The sequence below is a fragment of the Eulemur rufifrons genome, chromosome 7, assembly GCF_041146395.1.
Source record: "Eulemur rufifrons isolate Redbay chromosome 7, OSU_ERuf_1, whole genome shotgun sequence".
NCBI classification, from domain to species: Eukaryota; Metazoa; Chordata; class Mammalia; order Primates; family Lemuridae; genus Eulemur; species Eulemur rufifrons.
Window position 1 is genome coordinate 29,883,932 of NC_090989.1, and position 20,178 is coordinate 29,904,109.

The 20,178-nt window shown below is 33.5% G+C and overlaps 1 protein-coding gene across 24 annotated transcripts in view; it reads left to right on the plus strand.

Moving 5' to 3' along the window:
* Positions 1–20,178, plus strand: part of ROBO2 (roundabout guidance receptor 2) — a 1,642,423-nt gene that overhangs the window by 1,493,112 nt on the left and 129,133 nt on the right. For all 24 annotated transcript variants that reach the window (XM_069475019.1, XM_069475028.1, XM_069475029.1 and 21 more), the window contains one exon: positions 15,177–15,304. In XM_069475019.1, the coding sequence (XP_069331120.1) occupies positions 15,177–15,304 (128 nt within the window). The remainder of the gene's footprint in view (positions 1–15,176; positions 15,305–20,178) is intronic.

Below are 20,178 nucleotides of genomic sequence, written 5' to 3' on the forward strand. Positions count from 1 at the left end.
AGAATTTAAAAGTAAATGAATTTAGAAGGTTGAAGATTTTTTTTTAAATAATCTACTAAAGGTTGGTGAGAAAATTGTCAAAAGGATTAATGCATATTGATGGAGGACAATAATAAAAATAATAAAATATTCCTTTATGATAATTATGAACCAAAGGACAAATCCTAATAGCTCTACAATAGTTTGCATTTGATCTTATATGAATGTGGAATGAGGAAGAGCATGATTTTACAAGATACATATATATCTTGCTCTCAAAACTGAAGAGAACTTTAATATCACACCATAGTTATTCTGGTTTGGTAGGAACTAAATTGAAAGTTCCTAGAAGTTTTTACATTTATATATATATATATATATGTATACACACATACATAAATACATATATATATAAAATAAAAACTTGTAAAAACTCTATTTTTAAATCTCTAAACTTTACTATGTATCTAATTATTTATAATATATAACTTTTAAGTGTAGTAAAATTTTTAACATTTCATGTTATATTACAAAAAGCTATATATATTATATGATATATATGATATATTTTTAGAAGATTTTACAAGACATATATTTAAAAGTTCTAGATTATATAAATATAATTGAAAGCTGTGAGATTTAAAAAAATACATATATTTATAGTATTTTACAAGTTAATATATACCCATTAAATATATATGTTTAAATCTCTAAATTTTTAAGAGCTTTCAATGTAGCAAAAACCAGAATGACTATAAAGAAACATTAAAATTATCTGCAGTTTTGAGAGTAATAATGTATATCAGTGATAGGCCAGTGCAATATCTGCAGATATTCATAGTCTAATGCCAAAAAAGAAACAGTGAATATTATGTCAGTGATAAAAAAATAATTCTAATTATAAAATTAGAATATTAAGTCCCTTAATGTTAATATTTGATATTAATGAAAGACTTATCAGTAATAAAATATATGCATATTTTTATTGTATACTTATCTTTTTTTTTTTATTTCAGGAAATTATGGGGGCACAAACTTTTTGTTTACATATCATGACTTTGCCATATCCCAACCATGATTTGAGACGTGCTACTTTTTATCTTAAACTTAAATTTGTCTTAATTTTTTTTAATTGTTAGACTGCTAAAAGTCAAGCTTGAACTTCTTTATCTAGGCAACAGATGTGCATGTGTGAAGAGGATACAATAGAATTTTTCTCAACCCTCATAAATTTGTTGTTGGGACAAACTCCTGCAGCAAAAGACAGGTTAACAAGAGAAAAACAAACAAGTTTACTAATGTGTGTAATGCACATCACACAAGAGAAAAGTGACTTAAAAGTAGTGGTTTAGGAGTCTGGCTTATATATTGTCTTCAACAAAGAACATAAATTTTAGAGAAGTAACAAAACAAAGCAAAGTAGTCCTAGGCTTCCAAAGGTGGGAAAACTGTGTAAAGTCTATTCCCAGAATCTTCTGGAGCCATCTCTGATCTCTGAGCTGATAAAAGTTGTAGAGGAGAATTTACATCCTGTCTTTAAGTGGGAAAGGTGGAGAGGAGGGTAGAAAAGACCTTTTGTCTTTTGTCTTTGTAAATCCCTGTCCTGCTTTTAGGCAAACAGAGAGGGAAGGCAGAGAGCTCCCCAGCATCTCAGCTGTCTTCAGCTTAACACTCCTTCATACTCTGGGGAGGTATACCCTGCTTTTCTTCATGTGGTTTACAGGGTAAACCACAAGACAAGGACAGGTGTGAGCAAAGATGATCTCTCTGACTCATACCAACTTTGAACTATAGGTTAGGTGGTGGCTCCTGTGTCTTGTGAAAAATGATGTTAATTGTGTTAATAATGATTGGAAGGGACTGGGCACAGAGAAAATATTAGATGTGAAAACTGATGAATAGAAGTTATAACTTGAACAAACTCAGACAGTGTCAAAGTTTAGAGGACTGAAAAGGAAGTGATTTTTTTTTTTTTTTTTTTGAGACAGAGTCTCACTCTGTTGCCCAGGCTAGAGTGAGTGCCGTGGCGTCAGCCTAGCTCACAGCAACCTCAAACTCCTGAGCTCAAGCGATCCTCCTGTCTCAGCCTCTCGAGTAGCTGGGACTACAGGCATGTGCCACCATGCCCGGCTAATTTTTTTCTATATATATTTTTAGCTGTCCATATAATTTCTTTCTATTTTTTTAGTAGAGGTGGGGTCTCGCTCTTGCTCAGGCTGGTCTTGAACTCCTGAGCTCAAACGATCCGCCCACCTCGGCCTCCCAGAGTGCTAGGATTACAGGCGTGAGCCACCGTGCCCGGCCGGAAATGATTATTAATGGTCAAAATGTGCTCTGTGCTGTCCTCAGCATCTCCAACATCTCCATTGTACAGATTTGTCATTTTGTCATGAGCCATGTTTGATGCTGCTGAGGGGATGCAAGGGGATCCTCTTCCTGCAAGTATATGTCCTTCATTTATTCCCTGATTAGCAAAATGGCTGCCCAGTAGGTTCAATTCACTGTACTAAGCTCTGAGGATACAGCTATGAATAAGAGTGTTATGTCCATGCCTTTATGGAGCTTGAAATCTAGAGATGTCAGTAGATACTAAATTAATTCTGTGTCAAGATAAGCAGAAGTAGTTGGGTTAAAGAGAGAGAGAGATAGGAGGTATGGAGAGTGCTTCAGATGTGAAGACTCCCAGCATATTCAGAGATGCAAGAGAATGTTTGAATGTGAGAAAAACGATGGTACAAGATGGAACTTGATAGGTGGCCAGAGACCCATACAGGAAGGAACATATAGTCTGAGCTCAAAAGTTTGAACTTCTGGGTTCTCTAGAGAGCCAGTCAAGGGTGAATTGAAGCATTTATTAGTCTACTCTAGGTATATAAAGAAGATGGTAAATTATTATATTAATATATAATTAGGGTTTTGCCAGGCATGTACAACATTAAAGTGATGAGACAAGATATGTGAGGATATTGGCAACAACTCATTGGCCATGGTATCTAAGCAAGGTAGACAGAGTAATGATGATACAACACATTGACAGAGAGAAATGGAGGAAGAGGTTTAGCCTGTGTGCTGATAAATAGAGTGGGACACAACAAAGGTTATGGCAGGATTAGACATTTGAACTTCAGATTTCAAAGATGGAGCCTTTCCAATTGAGGACAAGGATCAGTGTCTTGCTGTTCAACAATGACCATCAGGAGATGGAGATAATAATATCACTGGAGGAGGATACATGAGTGGAATGAGGGGCAGCAATGGAAAACGCAAGATGACATTTATTGGGTATTTATTCTATGCCAGGCATAGGTCTCAATGCTCTTAAATGTATTAAGTCATTTGGTCTTTACAACAGCCCCAGAAAATAGGTCCTATTAATCATCATCTTAAGAAGGAAGAAATTCTAAAGATTCCATTTGAAAACTGGATGACATGAGATTCAATGAAATCAGGAATTGTTTTGTTTTGTTTTATTTTCATGAGAGAGGATAAGTACTTTATTCTGATGTGTCAGATACCAAGGAATTATATGGAAGGGCTGGGAATGTGCTTGTTACTTTCCTTCTTCCTCCATCCTTACACCAGAGGTCAAACCCTCATGAAAAAGCCAGATTTCCATTAAGTCATGGAGGATAAATTTCTGAGAATGATGATAAGCAAGTTTCATAAATCGGGAAACAGTTTAGAAAGCATCATTAAAAATTTTGTGGAGATGGTTACAAAAATTTGTGAGGGGTTGTATCAGAAGAGATGAAGCTCATTTCAGAGAAGGTGAAAAATAAGAGAATAAGATGACAAGAGAAGATGGAAAGTTGTGTGATGACCAAGGACACCAGGCTGTGAACTTTATGGTTGGCCATAAATGTGCCAAGAGAATGAATCTCTGGAGTCCTCTGTGTTTGTTATAGGAGTGCAAGATGGGAGAGATAGGGACACTCAGAGGACAGCCACAACCTACACTGGTTAAAACCTGGAGGGAGGTCTGGTTTGGGGTGAGCAGGATGCATTGGCCTCCCTGGAAGCCTGGCTGCAGATCGGTTTAATTGCTCACACTCCAGAGAAAGGCTCTAGTTCCATGGTGGTCAGTACCCAGGATCTCTGAAAGCAGTTCAACTTCTGTTTTTTTGGCCAACACAAATCTGTACTTCTTTAGGTCAACTATTGTTGTCCTATTGTGAATATCTTTAAAACATATTTGTTTGTTTGTTTTTGCTTAGCTTTTTAGTTTGAACATGCCTTGCTCTCTAAGCTGTAGTAAAGGGAGTCTAATATACGGGTTTTGCATTTATGGGTCAGGCTGACAAGGAAGGAGCCACTAGAGCATGAAAGTAACAAGGGTTGAATTATAGAAAGCCAAGGAGAGACTAAAATATTGTTTGGTTAATTAAGACAGGGTAAGGATGCTATCATATTTCAAGTTTCATTTTGGGTTTCTGTAGAGGATTCCAGAACAGAACAGCAAGTTCACCTGAGGGATAACCTTGCCTCTTACATATTTCCCCACAAATCTATCTCCCAGGACTTTTGTTTTCTTTCCTTTTACAATGAAAGTTAAGACAATTTTCACTTTTTTAAAAAGAATATCTGTCCCTCATACTTCTCCAAGGTGTCCTGCCCAGAAATTGCTTCCAACCTGACTTCTGAGTGAATAAGATTCACTTCACCAAAACTGTAAACATTAGCCTGCATTATAATTGTAGATAAAAATTGGAGCATGACCTAAGGTTGGCACTCCTTAGTGTGCACATTCATTTTCTACACATTATTTAGTGTAGAAAATGAATCAGTCTCCTTTTCTCGAGCAAAATAGTGGCTTATTGTGCTCATATTGGGGTCTTAGACCTCAAATGTGATTTAAGAGCTTGCCTTTAGGATACACCTTAAATATTAAAGGCTAAGAAAGTATCATGTGGAATTTAGGTTCCAAAAAGTGTTCATGTGAGTTGTAACAACAGTTTCAAGTGTTGTCTGTGAAAGAATTTTGTTTGAAAAATTATGAGTGGAGAGATTATCTTAGCAAAATTGAGCAACTTTTCCTAGTTTTGGCTGTCAAGAGTGAAAGACGCAAAAGATTTAACTTTCTCCAGGGAACTTTATGTTTTATAGACTAGTGACTAAAAGTTGTGAGTTATTAAAATGTCCTTTTTTCAGTAATTGAAAAGCATTTTCACTCAGTTCTAAGTGTATGTATCTCCATGTCCTTAACATGGTACAGTGGTACTGATTAGTTGATGGGTGTGTCTTAGTAATCAATAAACGGTTCCATAAGATTAATAAGTGATTTGCATCATTAAAATCCTTATGTTGAAAGCAAAGCAATAGACTTTGTGACATTTTCATATAAAGCTCCATAGTGAAATTTTTATTGAATTATGAACTACGGAATGCCTGTTGTTACAGGTCTTTACTTTCTGAAAGAGCCTAAAAGTTAAAGGTTGATATTCAGCTATTTCAATTGAGTGGAAGTATTTTGAAAATTGAAAACAAACATTTCAAGTTTCCTTAAAAGGAAAGAAACATTTGCTCATGTAGACTTTAAATATTTCCTGGTTCAATCCATAGTTTTTACTATTGGCCAACTTAATGATTAATAAAGTAAATGCATAATAAAATTTTAAGTGCTAATTCAAAACACTTGTGCTAGAATTGGAGCCATAATATAATGAGAAATAGTAAGTGATTTTAAAAACTAAAAATGTTGAGAAAATAAATTTCCTTCCGTGAAAAACAAAGGTGTTTTTGAGAAGAGAATTGCCATGCAGGAAGTTTTATAGAGTCCTCACATAATTCAAACAAGGTGATGAGGTACACAGGCTTGAAATGAGCATGGTGAAATTCCAGTTTGCAATAAAAATTTAAGTTTATATTTCTTCATTTTTTTCTCCTTCCAAATTCTATAGTCATTATAGACTATAGGGAGGCTTAGGAGTCCCTAAATTATCTAAATTTTATTTGTAAAAGCCAGAAAATCATGAGAAGTTCCTACCCTAGAGGCTTAAGGTGCATGAGAGTTTCAAAGCATGAGTAATGAATGAAATATGGTTATGTTATAAAATTTTGTCAGTTTTCATGGTTTGTTTGATATTTTCAAAGTAAATTTAGATTTATAGGAAAACTTTCCACTGGGTATGAGAGCAGGTTTGTTTATGAGGAAGAAATAAAATAGATTACTTTATTTAAATTTGGAAATTATTCTAGAATGTAGTACTTTGTTTCTTAAAAAGAGAATAATAATATTTTTATTTTGAAGCAATTTTAAGATTATTCATCAAAGATCACACACAAATAGAATTTTACATACAAACTGTTGCTTTTAAGTATAAAAATAAATAAATTTTGTTTTATTATTTAGCTGAACAGATGGTAATGGTTTTGACACAATTCAGTTTTCAGTTTTTTGTTGTTGTTTTTTTTTTTCCTTGGGAGAAACCCTGCAAAAACACAGAGCTTCTTTTCCCACTTTGTCACAGCTGGTTACCAATCAATCTCAATTCACGGTACAGTGATGATAGCACATGTTGTCCAGGGGCCAAATCTGATTGGGTTGCATTTTTTCAGCAATGTTTCATATCAGAAAAAATAAGGTATCTCTATGGTAGGGACTGTCGGCGCACGATTGTACAACTGTCATTAATCAAACCTGGCAACAATGGCTGCATTTATATAAGTCCAAGACTGGCAGATTTCACAATGAAAATAACCCAATTTCTATTAGAATTTCCTCATCAGTAATGTTTTTTCATCTGCTTCTTTCTTTCTTGGTGTTAATTAAAGTCAACAATAACTCCTATGTGTTGATCATAGATAATATTATGTCATGTTATGAACTAGCTGTTTTATGCCAAGGTATGCTCTAGTTACTTAAATTTTATTCTGGAGTATTTAGAGTAAGATAAAGGCAATTGGGAAAATGTAAGTACCTTTGATTGTTTAATAAGAGAATAATGTTAAAGTATGTACATAGGAACAACATTTATGAACCTCCTAGAGTTACAGTTGGTTTTAGAGTAATATTGAGAAAAATATTGAGAAATATATTGAGAAAGTTAAGTTCTGGAGTTTTTGAAACTGAACACAAAGTCACTGATACATAAATACACACTCGGCCAATGCATACACATACAGAGCAATAAACACACACAGCAAATGGAAGGGGTGTGTTGCTCTTTATTAGACAAATAAATGTACTTATAAAGCGTTCTAGTCCCTATATAACTTGAGACAGCTATCTCAGCTTTCTCTCAGCATCCTTTTCTGTAAAATTGTGTTTGGAAATAGGCATTTTGTTACATTAGTTATTGTGTAGAATCATATGTTAAACCCTGTTGTGCACTATAAAGATCTCTTTACATGTAAGAAACTATTATTTCTAACTTTTCATACCCTGTCAATATTTGCCTTCAAGGAAAAAATGAATATTTTCCCGATTATCCAATGTAATGATGTAAAACATCAATGAGATTATTATTAAACACGTATCAATTTACCCAGAAAGAAATAGAAGAAATGAAGCCACATTTATTGGACCTGTGGAAATATTTGATACCTGATTGCTTGTCAAATATGTAGCTTTAGGATGTAAATTATTGTTTCAGGGAAAACATGACCTATTAGAGAAAGCAGACTGGTAGTAGATACTTAACAGAATTTTCCCCCCCAACTATAACTGCCTCCATGTGTGGCCTTGGGAAAAGAACTTTGTCATGTTTTGCTTCAGATTGTCTAAATATGAAATTAATAATGAGCCAAATATTTACTTTCTAGGTTTTGAAGTTAGATATAATTTATATAAAATCAGTCCTTGTATTTCTTTAGCTTTGGCAGATAAGAGCTAATCTGGTCACAATTATAGGCCTATCATTTCTCTGAACTGAGACACCTTTTCCTGTGCATATTTATAAAGGTATCATAAAGAGCTTGAGTCTTCTGGGTGATGGGTACTGTCAGGGTTCAGCCTAGAGATGGGCACAGGGGTTCAGTGGTGTTGCAAGGAACAATACTTTCTCCAGTTGTATGGTGTACAGTTTATTAGGCTTGTTGTGTAGGCTGTGTGACAAAGCAGAAAAAGCTTGTACTTTGGAGTAAGATAGACCTTGACTTGAAAATCCAAGTTTGTATGTAACAATGTCAAAATTTTAAATGGCGTCAATTATTCCAATAATTTAAAAATATTACTGGGCCGACATACACACACACACACACACACGCAGACTCTCTCTCTCTCCCTCTCTTTCTCTCTCTCTCACATACATGCAACCACAGATTTATAGTAACTAAGGTAAACTTCTGTATCCAGACCATGAAGCCTGAATTCCAATAACAACACAGTCATTAAATGCTTAACTGTGATATTGACTGTTTATTATTTGAACCTATTAAAAAAATTCTGGGGAGCAGCTTCCATTTTGGTAGTATATCAGCTGCTTAATTTAATTTCCTTTTATGGATTAATAGGTCATGATTTTTAAAAATTGAATTTTTATATTGTCTCTTGGTAAAAAGCTATAATCTTTGTAATGTGGTTGATGAAGACTGTGCCAGGCGGCCTGGATTCCACTATGGTCTAAAATTTTGCTAATCATGAAGACTAGGACACTGAATAACAAAGTGCTATTTTCTAATATTAAAATTAGGACATTAGACTAGGCTCAATAATTTTTCTGTTTTTTACTATGTATCAGAATTTATGATCTGTTAGTTTTTTAGAATAAACAATTTCCATATATTTTCTTATATAATGAAATAGTCTTTTTTATAATTCTAGAGGTATTTTGTTTAAGCTTCAAATGTTCTCCTTTAATACTAATATTTTTGGATTTGCTGAATATGTCCATGTTCACTCATTCATATTCTTCTTGGGTTTCTAAAATTAAATAATGTTCTTTGAAATTATTACTTTTACACATGAAGAGTTCAATATACTTCACCTTTCCAATTTTTGTGTCTGTAATTCCTTTCTTAAGAAATAAGGAATAAGGTTGAACATAATGTCCCAATTATTGCTATACCAGTTTTTATACAAATATAAGAACGAGCTATATGGTTTTATTTCAGGTTGAATTTTACAAACCTTAATTTTATAATTTTTAGAATGGAAGAAATAGTAACTTTCCTCCTTATCTACTGGAATTGTTTCATTTATATGAAGGAGTATATTTGAGAACTCTATGCACATGTACTTTTATTGTCATTATTTTGTTTTTATAAGACATGTCACTTGATACCATCCTAACTGCTAAAATAATGAAATAATATTATTTGAAAGCATGGAACAAAACACAAAGCTGACTTTACTCTCCCTTAGTCTTCACATTTATTTCAGGCATTCTGATAGAATTATTTTACTTATTTTGGCGGAGGGAGAGAGAATATTTATTGGTTCATGTTACTAATTTACAGAGGGTAATTTATTAGTGATGATATGTAAACCAAATGTGTAGATTGCTGCTCCAGATTTGTCAACTGCTTTATTTTAACTCTATCTCCATGTAGCTAGTAGCATCTATGTATTAAATATTCCAAGTTCTTCCATCGCAGTATTATGTTGTTATCAATTTAATGTACATGTCAGAGTTAATTGCTGGTGTATAAACCTAACAACATTACAATGCTTCTTGATCTAATAGATTGATATATTTCAAATTAGTTAATCTTTTGGTTCTGCATGTAATTGTTTTATTGGTAACCATGCTATAAATGAACTAGAAATTTCAAGCATTTGTTGGTGTATTGTGATTCATTTGATAAACATTCATTAAGCACCGCCAAGATCTCAGGTGCTGTTTTGTTAAGGCCTGGGGTATGTACTTCAGCAAAAGAGAGAACCGGTTCTTGTTCTCAAGGAGCATACATGCTCTTGGAAAGGAAGACAACAAAAAACAAACAAAAGCATAGTAAACATATGTGCTTTGAAGAAAATAAAATGTATTAAAAGTAACAACAGAAACATGAAGGAGCCAGGCCAGGTGGCTCACTCCTGTAATCCCAGCACTTTGGGAGGTCAAGGCAGGAGGATTGCTTGAGGCCAGGAGTTTGAGACCAGCCTGAGCAAAATCGAGACCCCCGTCTCTACAAAGAATAGAAAAATTAGCCAAGCATGGTGGTGTGCCATGGTAGTCCAGCTACTTGGGAGGCTGAGGCAGGAGGATTGCTCAAGGTCAGGAGTTTGAGGCTGCAGTGAACTATGATCACACCCTGGTGAGAGAGCAAGGCTCTCTAACATGAAAGCAAAGAATACAAAGAAAGTAAAGTAATTCTAAAGAGTAACTGGAATGGTGGACGGAGAGTTAATTAAGTTACATTGTTTAGGCAGGGAACACATCTTTAAGGGACTGCTATTTGAGATATCCTAAAAATCAAAAAAGGTCAGCAATGGTAATGTAGGGGAAGAGCATTCCATGAATTTGCATGAGTAGTACCACGACACAGTGGCAACTGGGTGCTTATTTTGAGCAAGGAAAAGAAGAGCTCTGTGGTTGGAACAGGGTGAACATGAAGTTTTAGAGGTAGGCAAGGATCAGATTATCTAAATCTTTGAAGATCATAAAGAAATAGACTTATTCTAAGGGACAAAATACGAAGCTATTGGGTAATTCAAGAAGTGGATTGACATAATCAAATTTATGTTTGTCAATCAGTGAATTTTTAAGGTTGCTCTTAATTTTCCTTAAAACCCTTAGATTACATAATTGCTATTACAGTGGTCCCCTCTTATCTGTAGTTTTGTTTTCCGTGGTTTCAATTACTCTTGGTCAACCACAGTCCAAAAATATTACATGGAAAATTCTAGAAATAAAACATCCATAAGTTTTATATTGTGCATTATTCTGAGTAACAAGATAAAAGCTTGCACTGTCTTGCTCCATCCCACCTGGTATGTGAAACATCCCTTTCTCCAGCATGTACACACAGTGGATGCTGCCCAACTATTAGCCAGTTAGTAGTCCTCTCAATCATCAGATTGACTGTCTCATGTAGTGTATATAATGTTCAGTACTATCCGTGGTTTCAGGCATCCACTGGGGGCTTGGAATATATCCCCTGTGGATAAGGTGAGACTACTGTATATGCATATGGGTTACTATCGTTAGGAATAGTTGGCTTGAAGATGAGGTTATTCATACAAAATTCAAAATCTATCTCGCAAGAGACATGAAGAGTAGTACTATTAGTACTACTAATAAAACCTTTTGGAAGAAATGTTTTGAGTTATCATACATAGAAGACCTTCTAATAGTCAGAGATGTTCAAAGGTGGAATTGGCCATTCATCATAGGAATAACTGGAAGACTGGTTAGTTGCGAGTTGCAGGCAGGATTTAATTGTTGATGCATGGATGCAGAAGTGACATTGTAAAGCTTTCTTTCGGCCTGAAGATTCAATCGCTTTTTCAATGTATTTGATATAAATCCATAATATAAATTGCTGATAATACTTGCAGTCTTTTCTCAGGCAAAGATCCAGTGAGAAATGAGAATTTGAGAGATTCTGAGCATTCTAATAACTGAGAGTCCTCAAAGTCTGTTTTTGTTTGTTTTTAAATTACAACTCTGTATTATGGGACACAACAGGACTAGTGTATTGTAGCACTTATTTTTAATTGGAGAAATATAGGATATGGCTCTGGGAAATGTGTTAGCTGGACAAAATATCAGAGGTAGTTCTGATATAGAACTACTTAATGTGGGTGATTCTCATTACTTTCAGCTAAGAATCATTCTACTGGGCTCTAAATCCTATAAAGGCATGTATCCCCAACTTTTGATGCAGTGCTTGACATGCAAGGGATATATCCTAAGTATTTCTTGAATAAAATAATGATATCTTTATCATAATCTTCTCAAACATCACTGATCATCAAGGGGAAATTAAAATGTGACAATGCTAAATGAGCATCTACTACTTTAGATGAGCTATGCTGCACAGTATAATATGTAAGATCATTAAGCATTATTACCCCAAATCTCTTTTGACTCCAAAGCATACCTGTCTCACTGGGAATGGGCTTAGTACCTGATTGCATGTACTTTCTATAATTATAACTATTCTAACAAGAATCTCCGTATCACCAGACCATTGCCTTTGTATATAGTTTATAACCTATATCAGAAAACATGTTCTATACTTAGAAACAAATTAGCTTTACTATTTGCTTATATTGACACATCTTTGAAAGGTAATGTCTTTCTTTTTAGTTGCTAAATTTAATTCATTTTATTTCTCCTAAGTAACACTTCATTTTTTATTTTTCCTATGGGAAAAAAACTGCAATCATGGAATAGAATGATCAATTACTTGTATCACTGATCAGGGTATCTGTAACTTATAAAAACCTTAAAAAGAGATAAAATATAGTGTTTCCATTTCTATTCTTGTTTTCACCCTCCTTAAAACAATAAAAAGTCTCAGATAGTCAGATTTTATACCTATTTGGGATTCAAATATTATATATTCTGTCATTTTTAAATAAACATTTTTTTACTAAAGCAAGAGATAAATAGTGTTCACATTGTTCACATTATATTTATCCACCCTACTATTACCTACACAATAAATTTCTCTAATGTTAAGTAAAATTTTGTCAAAAGATGGAAATAAATGTTTGATGAATGTGCAACTATATTTCTATCAAAATTATGTAGTTATATGTCTTATATATCTTAAGTTAGCATTTAAAAATTAAACCATTTCCCTATAGGGAAGAGTTACCGATAGAGTAAGAAAAGTAACATGTTGAGAACGCTTGAATTCCTGTTTTTTTCTTTAGTAATAAAATGACTTTGAGCAAGTCATTTCACTTGATTGTCTGTTTCCTCATCTATAAAATGATAGTTCCTGATTCAGAATTTTTTTAAGGATGCTATGAGCAATATGTGCAATCTTTTTTTTTTTTAAATTGAAGTAACACAATTCTTTTCTTCAATGACAAATCAGAAATAACGTACAATATAGATATCCTTTATTAACTTAGAATCATGGTTTCGCATGTATACTGATCCAGAAAGGACTTTATAGACCATCATGTTTATCACCCCTCTTTAGCTTTTGAGAAAACTCAGTTACAGAGAAATGAAGAGACTCCCTGAAAGTCAAACAACAAGAACGAATAGCAAAATTGTAGTCAGTTTCAATTTTTTTTAGATGAATTGGATATGTCTACAGAATACATTGTTTTTATTCAATTTTTATATTTTATTGCCAACCATGTCGTGCAGAATATAGGCTAACTGTAGGAAAGATAATTTTTATTAGACATTAAATATCTACACAGTTACTTTTCTGAAGCCACCATCAAAATCATTTTTACCATGATTTTTATTGACAAAGTTAAGGAGAGAATATTTCTCTGTTGTTACCCTTTTATACATCTTAGCCTCGTACTTGCCCTAACCTGTAAATGTAGCCCATTAGAAAGCCCTAATAGGTAAATATGGCAAATTTTCAGTCTTGAGGTCATTCAGATTTGGTTGGCCTTTATGTTATCAGGAAAAAGATATTAATCACGTATCCAACTAATATTTCTTGAGCCCTTGGCAGATGTAATAATAATAGCTAGCCTGTATTTTGCTTTTTGTGTGCCAGTTTTAAGTACTTTATATGTGATACCGCCTTTAAAGCCTGTACCCATTCTATGAGATTGTTGTTGTTTTTAGTACTATTTTGCTAATGAGGAAATAGAGACCCAGAGAAGTTAAACATCTTGCTCATCTTTATAAACATAAAAAGAAGCTAAGTCCATGATTAAAACTCTGGCCCTTTTGCTCCTAAGCCTGTGCTCTCATCCACTTTGTTGTACAACTGGATGTTAAAAGCCCTATGATTGGGAGTATGGATATTGCAGTGAGTAAAGCAGACAGAATCTCTGCCGTCATCAAAATAGAGAACAAAACAACATGTCAGTAAGTGTAGAATTATTAGGGTAGCAATAAGTTTCAAGGAGGGAGTAATTAGATTTTTATAGTAGAGTAATGGACGGCTTCAAACAAGAGTTATAAATAAGTCTTATGACATAGTAAATAAACAGAATTTTAAGGCAAAACATGCAGACAGAAGAGTAACTATGATTAATAAAAGGGCAGAGTGTAGTTAAGTTTAGTTGGCATGATGGGTATGAAGACATTGCTTTTTGACATGCCAAGGTCTATAAAATAGAACTAGTATTAGTCTGTGTCTTAGTCTCTGATAAAATTAAGCTGTATTATTCTGTTAGCTAAAGCTAGAAGTAAAAGACTTCCAAATATGGCAATTTTAAATGCAAGCCTAAAAAGTGTGTTTTCATCTTGATAACCATAGAAAGTCACAACTAGTTTTGATAAAACAGAACCAATTGAAATAGTATTTTGGAAACATAACTGTGGTATGTATGGGGAAGAGGAACAATGTGCCCAATTAGAAACTTGCAAAAATGTGTGTTTAAAATAAAAACCATTGGTGAAAATCAAGAGAAAAAAATGAGATATGAGAAGCATGAAAAAATAGTATCTTCATTATTTTGTGTGTGAAATTGTAATTTTGTAGATGTTAAAATTTTAGAATTTTTTCTGAAAAAATCTGTTAGTTTACTCATTAATAAAATGGAAGTGAGACAACAAATGCATGTGAAAAAGCTGAGGATGTGCATTTCTCAAAATCACTCCAAGGCATGTTGATGTTTCAAGAGATAATTTTGCTAATTAAAAAAAAAATGGTTACCCCCTCTTAATTCTTTTAACCAATGTCCATTTTGTCAATTTGCCAACAAATAAGAGAAAGATTTTCTTTTCAATTATATTTCAGCTCATTTATATTCAATATACCTTAAAAAACACATTATTGAACACAGTGTGATTTATAAAATGATGGAATGTAACTCACCAAGAAACTGAAATGTATACTATTTTCCTTACTATTAATAGTTAAGAGATACCAAAGAAAGATCAAAGTGCTAATGATGCCTGCCATAATTTTGAAGTGGCAAGAGTTATACACACATGCAAAATATAGGAAACTAATAAGCAGCTAGAGATCAGATGTGAAATTAATGGTTTTATTAGCAATACTTTTAATCTAAGTAATTGTACTTTGTGGCTGATTATGGTGTATGTGTGTGAGTGTGTTTAGGTAAAATACAGTATAAAAAGAGAAAAATAAAGATAAATACGTAAGTGTTATTATCTGTAAAACCAATACTATTTAATAAAACCCGTTCATATTCTACACAGGTATGACATTAGAGATGATTACACACTGAGGATTAAAAAGGCCATGAGTACAGATGAAGGCACCTACATGTGTATTGCTGAGAATCGAGTTGGAAAAGTGGAAGCCACTGCTACGCTCACAGTCCGAGGTAAGAGACTTAAGATATCCACTATGATTGAACCAGGAGACAATTATTTGGTCAAATTAATAAGTGAACTCACCATCAAAATAATAGATTACACTCTTTTATTGTTATATTAAAATGCCTAGAGTTTGTGTCCTCTCCGTCATTAATTGAAATAAAATTATTTCCAAATTTGGGTTCCAAGTGATGATAATTTAAAAAGGATTAATTCTTATTTAGTAAACAATAGCTTATATGGTTTAAATCTAATAGTTTATGTGGCTTAAAAGCAAATCTTAAAAATAGAAAACATTTACACATTTCTTACATTTCCATTGATTTAAACTATTTACTGCTTTTAAATGTCATTAGTTGCAGAGAGACTCTGTTTTCTGTTCACCAATGTGTCACTGTTGAAGTACTGTTTGGAAGTTCTTTTTTTATGTCAGCATTCAAAAAAGCAATCTGAAAAAAAAAAACTAACAATGTTTCCAAAGGTGAAAAATGAGTACAGAGGCTCTCCAGCCTTGAGATAATCTGATTTAGAGACTGATTTGTGAAGTTCATTGGCCTTAAATAATTGAAATAGTCAGTGCCGCTCTTGTAATAACTTTCACTTTCTGGGTGTCATGCACTTTCTCAGTCATGGAATAATGTTCATTTATAGACTTACTGGAAATTGCTTATCAGTGAAAGAAAGCATTACTTAACTCTACAGTGCAATTGAATGAATTAACTAACTGTCTTCCTGGTTGAACATGTTGATCACATGAGGTAAATTACATAGTCCAAGGTACCAAGTAGTACCAAGTAGACAGTTACGCTTATTCTCATGAAATAGACATTACCCATAGCATCATCTACACTCACAGAACTTCAAGCAATGATAGGCAAACACATCTTTTCTTCCACTACTATTAATATCTGTACTTTCTCCTCTCATCCTTCATGATAAGGATATTGGCTGCATGCTTTCATCCAGGCCTCAGTTACATCTTACCTTGTGTAGTCATACCTCTGACCTTGTGCTGCTTTGCTCCCAGAAGATTTCGTAAAGTTAGGAAGAAGATTTGAAGGAATTTGAATTGCAAAAATGTGTCAGGGATTCTCAGGTTAGTCTTCCATCTGGTACAAAAAAATGCTTTTTTTTTTTTTTGCCAGATTTACGATTTGAGCTTCAAATCATACAAAACTCACTTGCTTCCAGGTAACTATTAGGAAACAGGCACTGTGGATACCTGGAAAAATATTGGTGTTTTCCATACTTCTCAATTGCTCCATTCCTATTCAACTTAATCTGTTTTTTGCTCCCCCAGACATTCTAGGGTAAACTTAGATACAAAACAAATTTAGGCAAAATTGACAAGCTAGTTGCTTAAAAACATTTTCACTCATTAATTAACAGATTATAAAGGGATAACTCATATATGGATCAAATATATATAATGATTATATAAGATCAAAATTTGATACCCCTTGTAAGCCAATGAACACTCGTTATTTAATCCTCACGCTCTGAGGTGATTTTATATATTTGTTTTTAATGAAGCAGCCCTTTGCAAAAACAATTCACTTGACTAAATTATCCCCAAAGTTTGTAGGATTTTTTTCTGAAGTAAATGGAAAAAAAATAAACAACCCACCAAGAAATGTTTCATTCAAAAAATATTTGCTGACTAAACAAATGGTGAGAAAATGTGAGGAGTTGTTTGTTTGTAGAAGCAGCAGGGTTCCTTTTATACTTGAATGCTTGGATGAATGAGACTTGAAGTGTTGTGTTTGCTTTAAGATTTTTCCCAGATAATTATTTTCAAAATTTGTTGAAAGTTTCAGGTTTAACATTTCATTTACCAAAGCATGCTCTTCGTGCATAAATGTTTGAAGCTAACTTACAAAACTAGTAGAAAGCATTGTTTGTTCTTAGTAGGATTTTTTGAAATCATCAAATCTTAAATGGTCTCTTTCCTAATCTGTATCTTGTAGATGGATTACGGTGTTTATTCTGTGTGATACGTATTTATCACTTGTCTAAGACTGAAACCTCAAAAACTGGGTTAAAGAAAAAATCTCCATAATATAATGTGGAGTAAAACATTGTTTAAAAACATTTTTTTTTAACCATTAGGAAAAGAAGTTGGGATTTCTCATGCTAGGAGATTAACGGGAAAAAAAAATACACACATTATTATCTATGGCTTATTTTTTTCTCTGCACATTTTTCTATGCACATAAATGAAATATTCAGTCTTTCTTTGGATTGTTTTATTAGAACAGGGTCAATTGACCCAAGAGGCCATGTCCATTTTCATCCATTTAATGCAGGGACACAGTTTAGTTTAATTTGCTGATTCTGAAAACATCCACCTGCTGGTGTTTTTCAGGATGAAATGTTGCTATGTAGCAAAGATAAGAAGTTTTATTATGATGTTTCTGCTAAAATTTTATCATAATATTCACATTAGCCAATTGAGGAAAAAGTAAGGGAGTTTTATTGTCAAAATCTGAAACATATCTACTCAGTTGTTTTCCATTTTAAAAATGTGGTTAAAAGGAAGACTGTAAAATGAGGCTTGGCATCAAGTGGCCCCTTTACTGACTTTGCAAATGTAAAATTAGAAAGAAGTAATGCTAGTACACAACAAACCTCCTAGCAATTGCATTCTACTCAAATAATTTATTATCTAATAGAAGTTTTTAAAATGGGTCAAAAATGATAAACAAAAACTGCATATTTATAAGCAAAATTTTCCCCCATTTTTCAATGGTTTAATTGGCTTTCCATAGAAGGATCTCAATGGAAAAACTATCTTACTTCTAGGGTAATAAAGCCTTAAATTAATAGACTAAAGTGAAATAGAAATGTAAATTATTTATTTCAAACGTGATTATTTCTCACCATGATTTCTTCTTTTTTCTCGCTTTAATATCATAGGCTCGGCCGGGCGCGGTGGCTCACGCCTGTAATCCTAGCACTCTGGGAGGCCGAGGCGGGTGGATTGCTCAAGGTCAGGAGTTCGAGACCAGCCTGAGCGAGACCCCGTCTCTACTAAAAATAGAAAGACATTATATGGACAACCAAAAATCTATATAGAAAAAATTAGCCGGGCATAGTGGCACATGCCTGTAGTCCCAGCTACTCGGGAGGCTGAGGCAGTAGGATCGCTTAAGCCGAGGAGTCTGAGGTTGCTGTGAGCTAGGCAGACGCCACGGCACTCACTCTAGCCTTGGCAACAAAGTGAGACGCTGTCTCAACAAAAAAAAAAAAAAAAAAAAAAAAAAAAAATATCATAGGCTCAAAATGCCTTTTTTTCCTAAAAGAAGCATGTTTGAAATTGAGCTTGATGTAGCAAGCTGAAAAGTGCAATCTCAAAGATGAAAAACAAAGTTCTTTTTCTGGTAGACATTGGCAAAATTAAAAGAAATTTCATCAGTTAGAATAAGGCACAACTTTATGATGTTAGTCTGTTGTCATTTTTTGGTTGTTATTCTTGTGTTCTGCCCCCCACTCCTCTGCAAAAAAAAAGAAATTCTGGTACTTTGGGTAAGATATTTCTCTTTTCCTCTTGCTACACCAAACATACCATATTCTGTAAGATACAATAGGGTTTCACTAAGCCAGAATTTTCATATTGCTGCTACAATTGCTGTTCTCTTTCTATTGTCTTAATCTTCCCCCTTTTAATTTTGAATAATATTATAAGACCATGACAGTCATATAGAGGCAACTAGATAGTATTATTTTTAGAGATTGCACAAAGCTAGTATTATGATGCACTGGTTGAATGGATGAATAAGAATAAATATATTTTCAATAGCTGTATCTATCTCACCATGCCCAGTAATCAACGCAAAACTATTCATACGTTCTAGAGTCACATTATATATGCACTAGAGCTATATGGACTGGGACATGGGTGAGACACTTTGTTGAAAAAATTCATATTTCGAATGTAAGATTTGATGAAGTTTCAAATACTACTAAACATATTTTTTCTTCATTTGGATGATGGAACTACATGTTTTATAATATTTGTCTATTGCTTTTGCTTTTATGCAAACAGTTTTATTGGTTTACTACCTAAACTGATTTTGCATTATTGTTTTAAAAGAAAGTATTATTAAGCCTACGAGTATCTCTCATCATTTCTGTGCATTAATAACAGGGGCAACCTATTACTACTGATTTTAGTGATTGAAAGTTATGGTATAATAAAAAAATGATAATTTGTTGAAGCAGCAGTTTGAAAGCCATTCTCAGGGCGAACAAGAATCAACTTGTCAGTCATTGTTTCCTGCCCTCTGCCAAAAGAAGAAAAAAGCTTAACAGTGGTTAGGGAGCTACTGAGTTGAAATCTCTAAGGATGTTCCAACCTATTTGTTATATTTTCATCCACGCTGTCCACGGATGAAAAGTGATGTGATCTTAACTTATTACTGACTGAAAAGCAGCGTCAGGGGCTTTTCTGTAGTCCTCGTAATGGTTCTGACTAACCATGCTTAAAATCCAATTGCTATTTAAATCAGACAGCGAGGCCTTCTTCTATTGACATGACATTTGCTAGTCTGTGACTTGAATAGTTATATTCATCAGGTTCTTAACTTCGGAGTAACACAAGGCCGTTCACTCAAGATCTTTGAAATAATAACTATAGTAAGTGATGATAATAAGACTTCACCTAATATATCTCTCAGATTGCTTATAGTCAATCCTGAGAGTCAAAATAATTATTATTTTTAGAATTGTATTTATAACTTTCAGTTTTATCAAGCTCAGACATCTTGTTCATACTTGAATTATGAGACTAGAAATCACTCTATTGTCCATACTTAAATGTAACATTACACATCATGCATTCTGATAATTTTCTTTTTCTTTCTTTTTTTTAATTTCTTTTTTA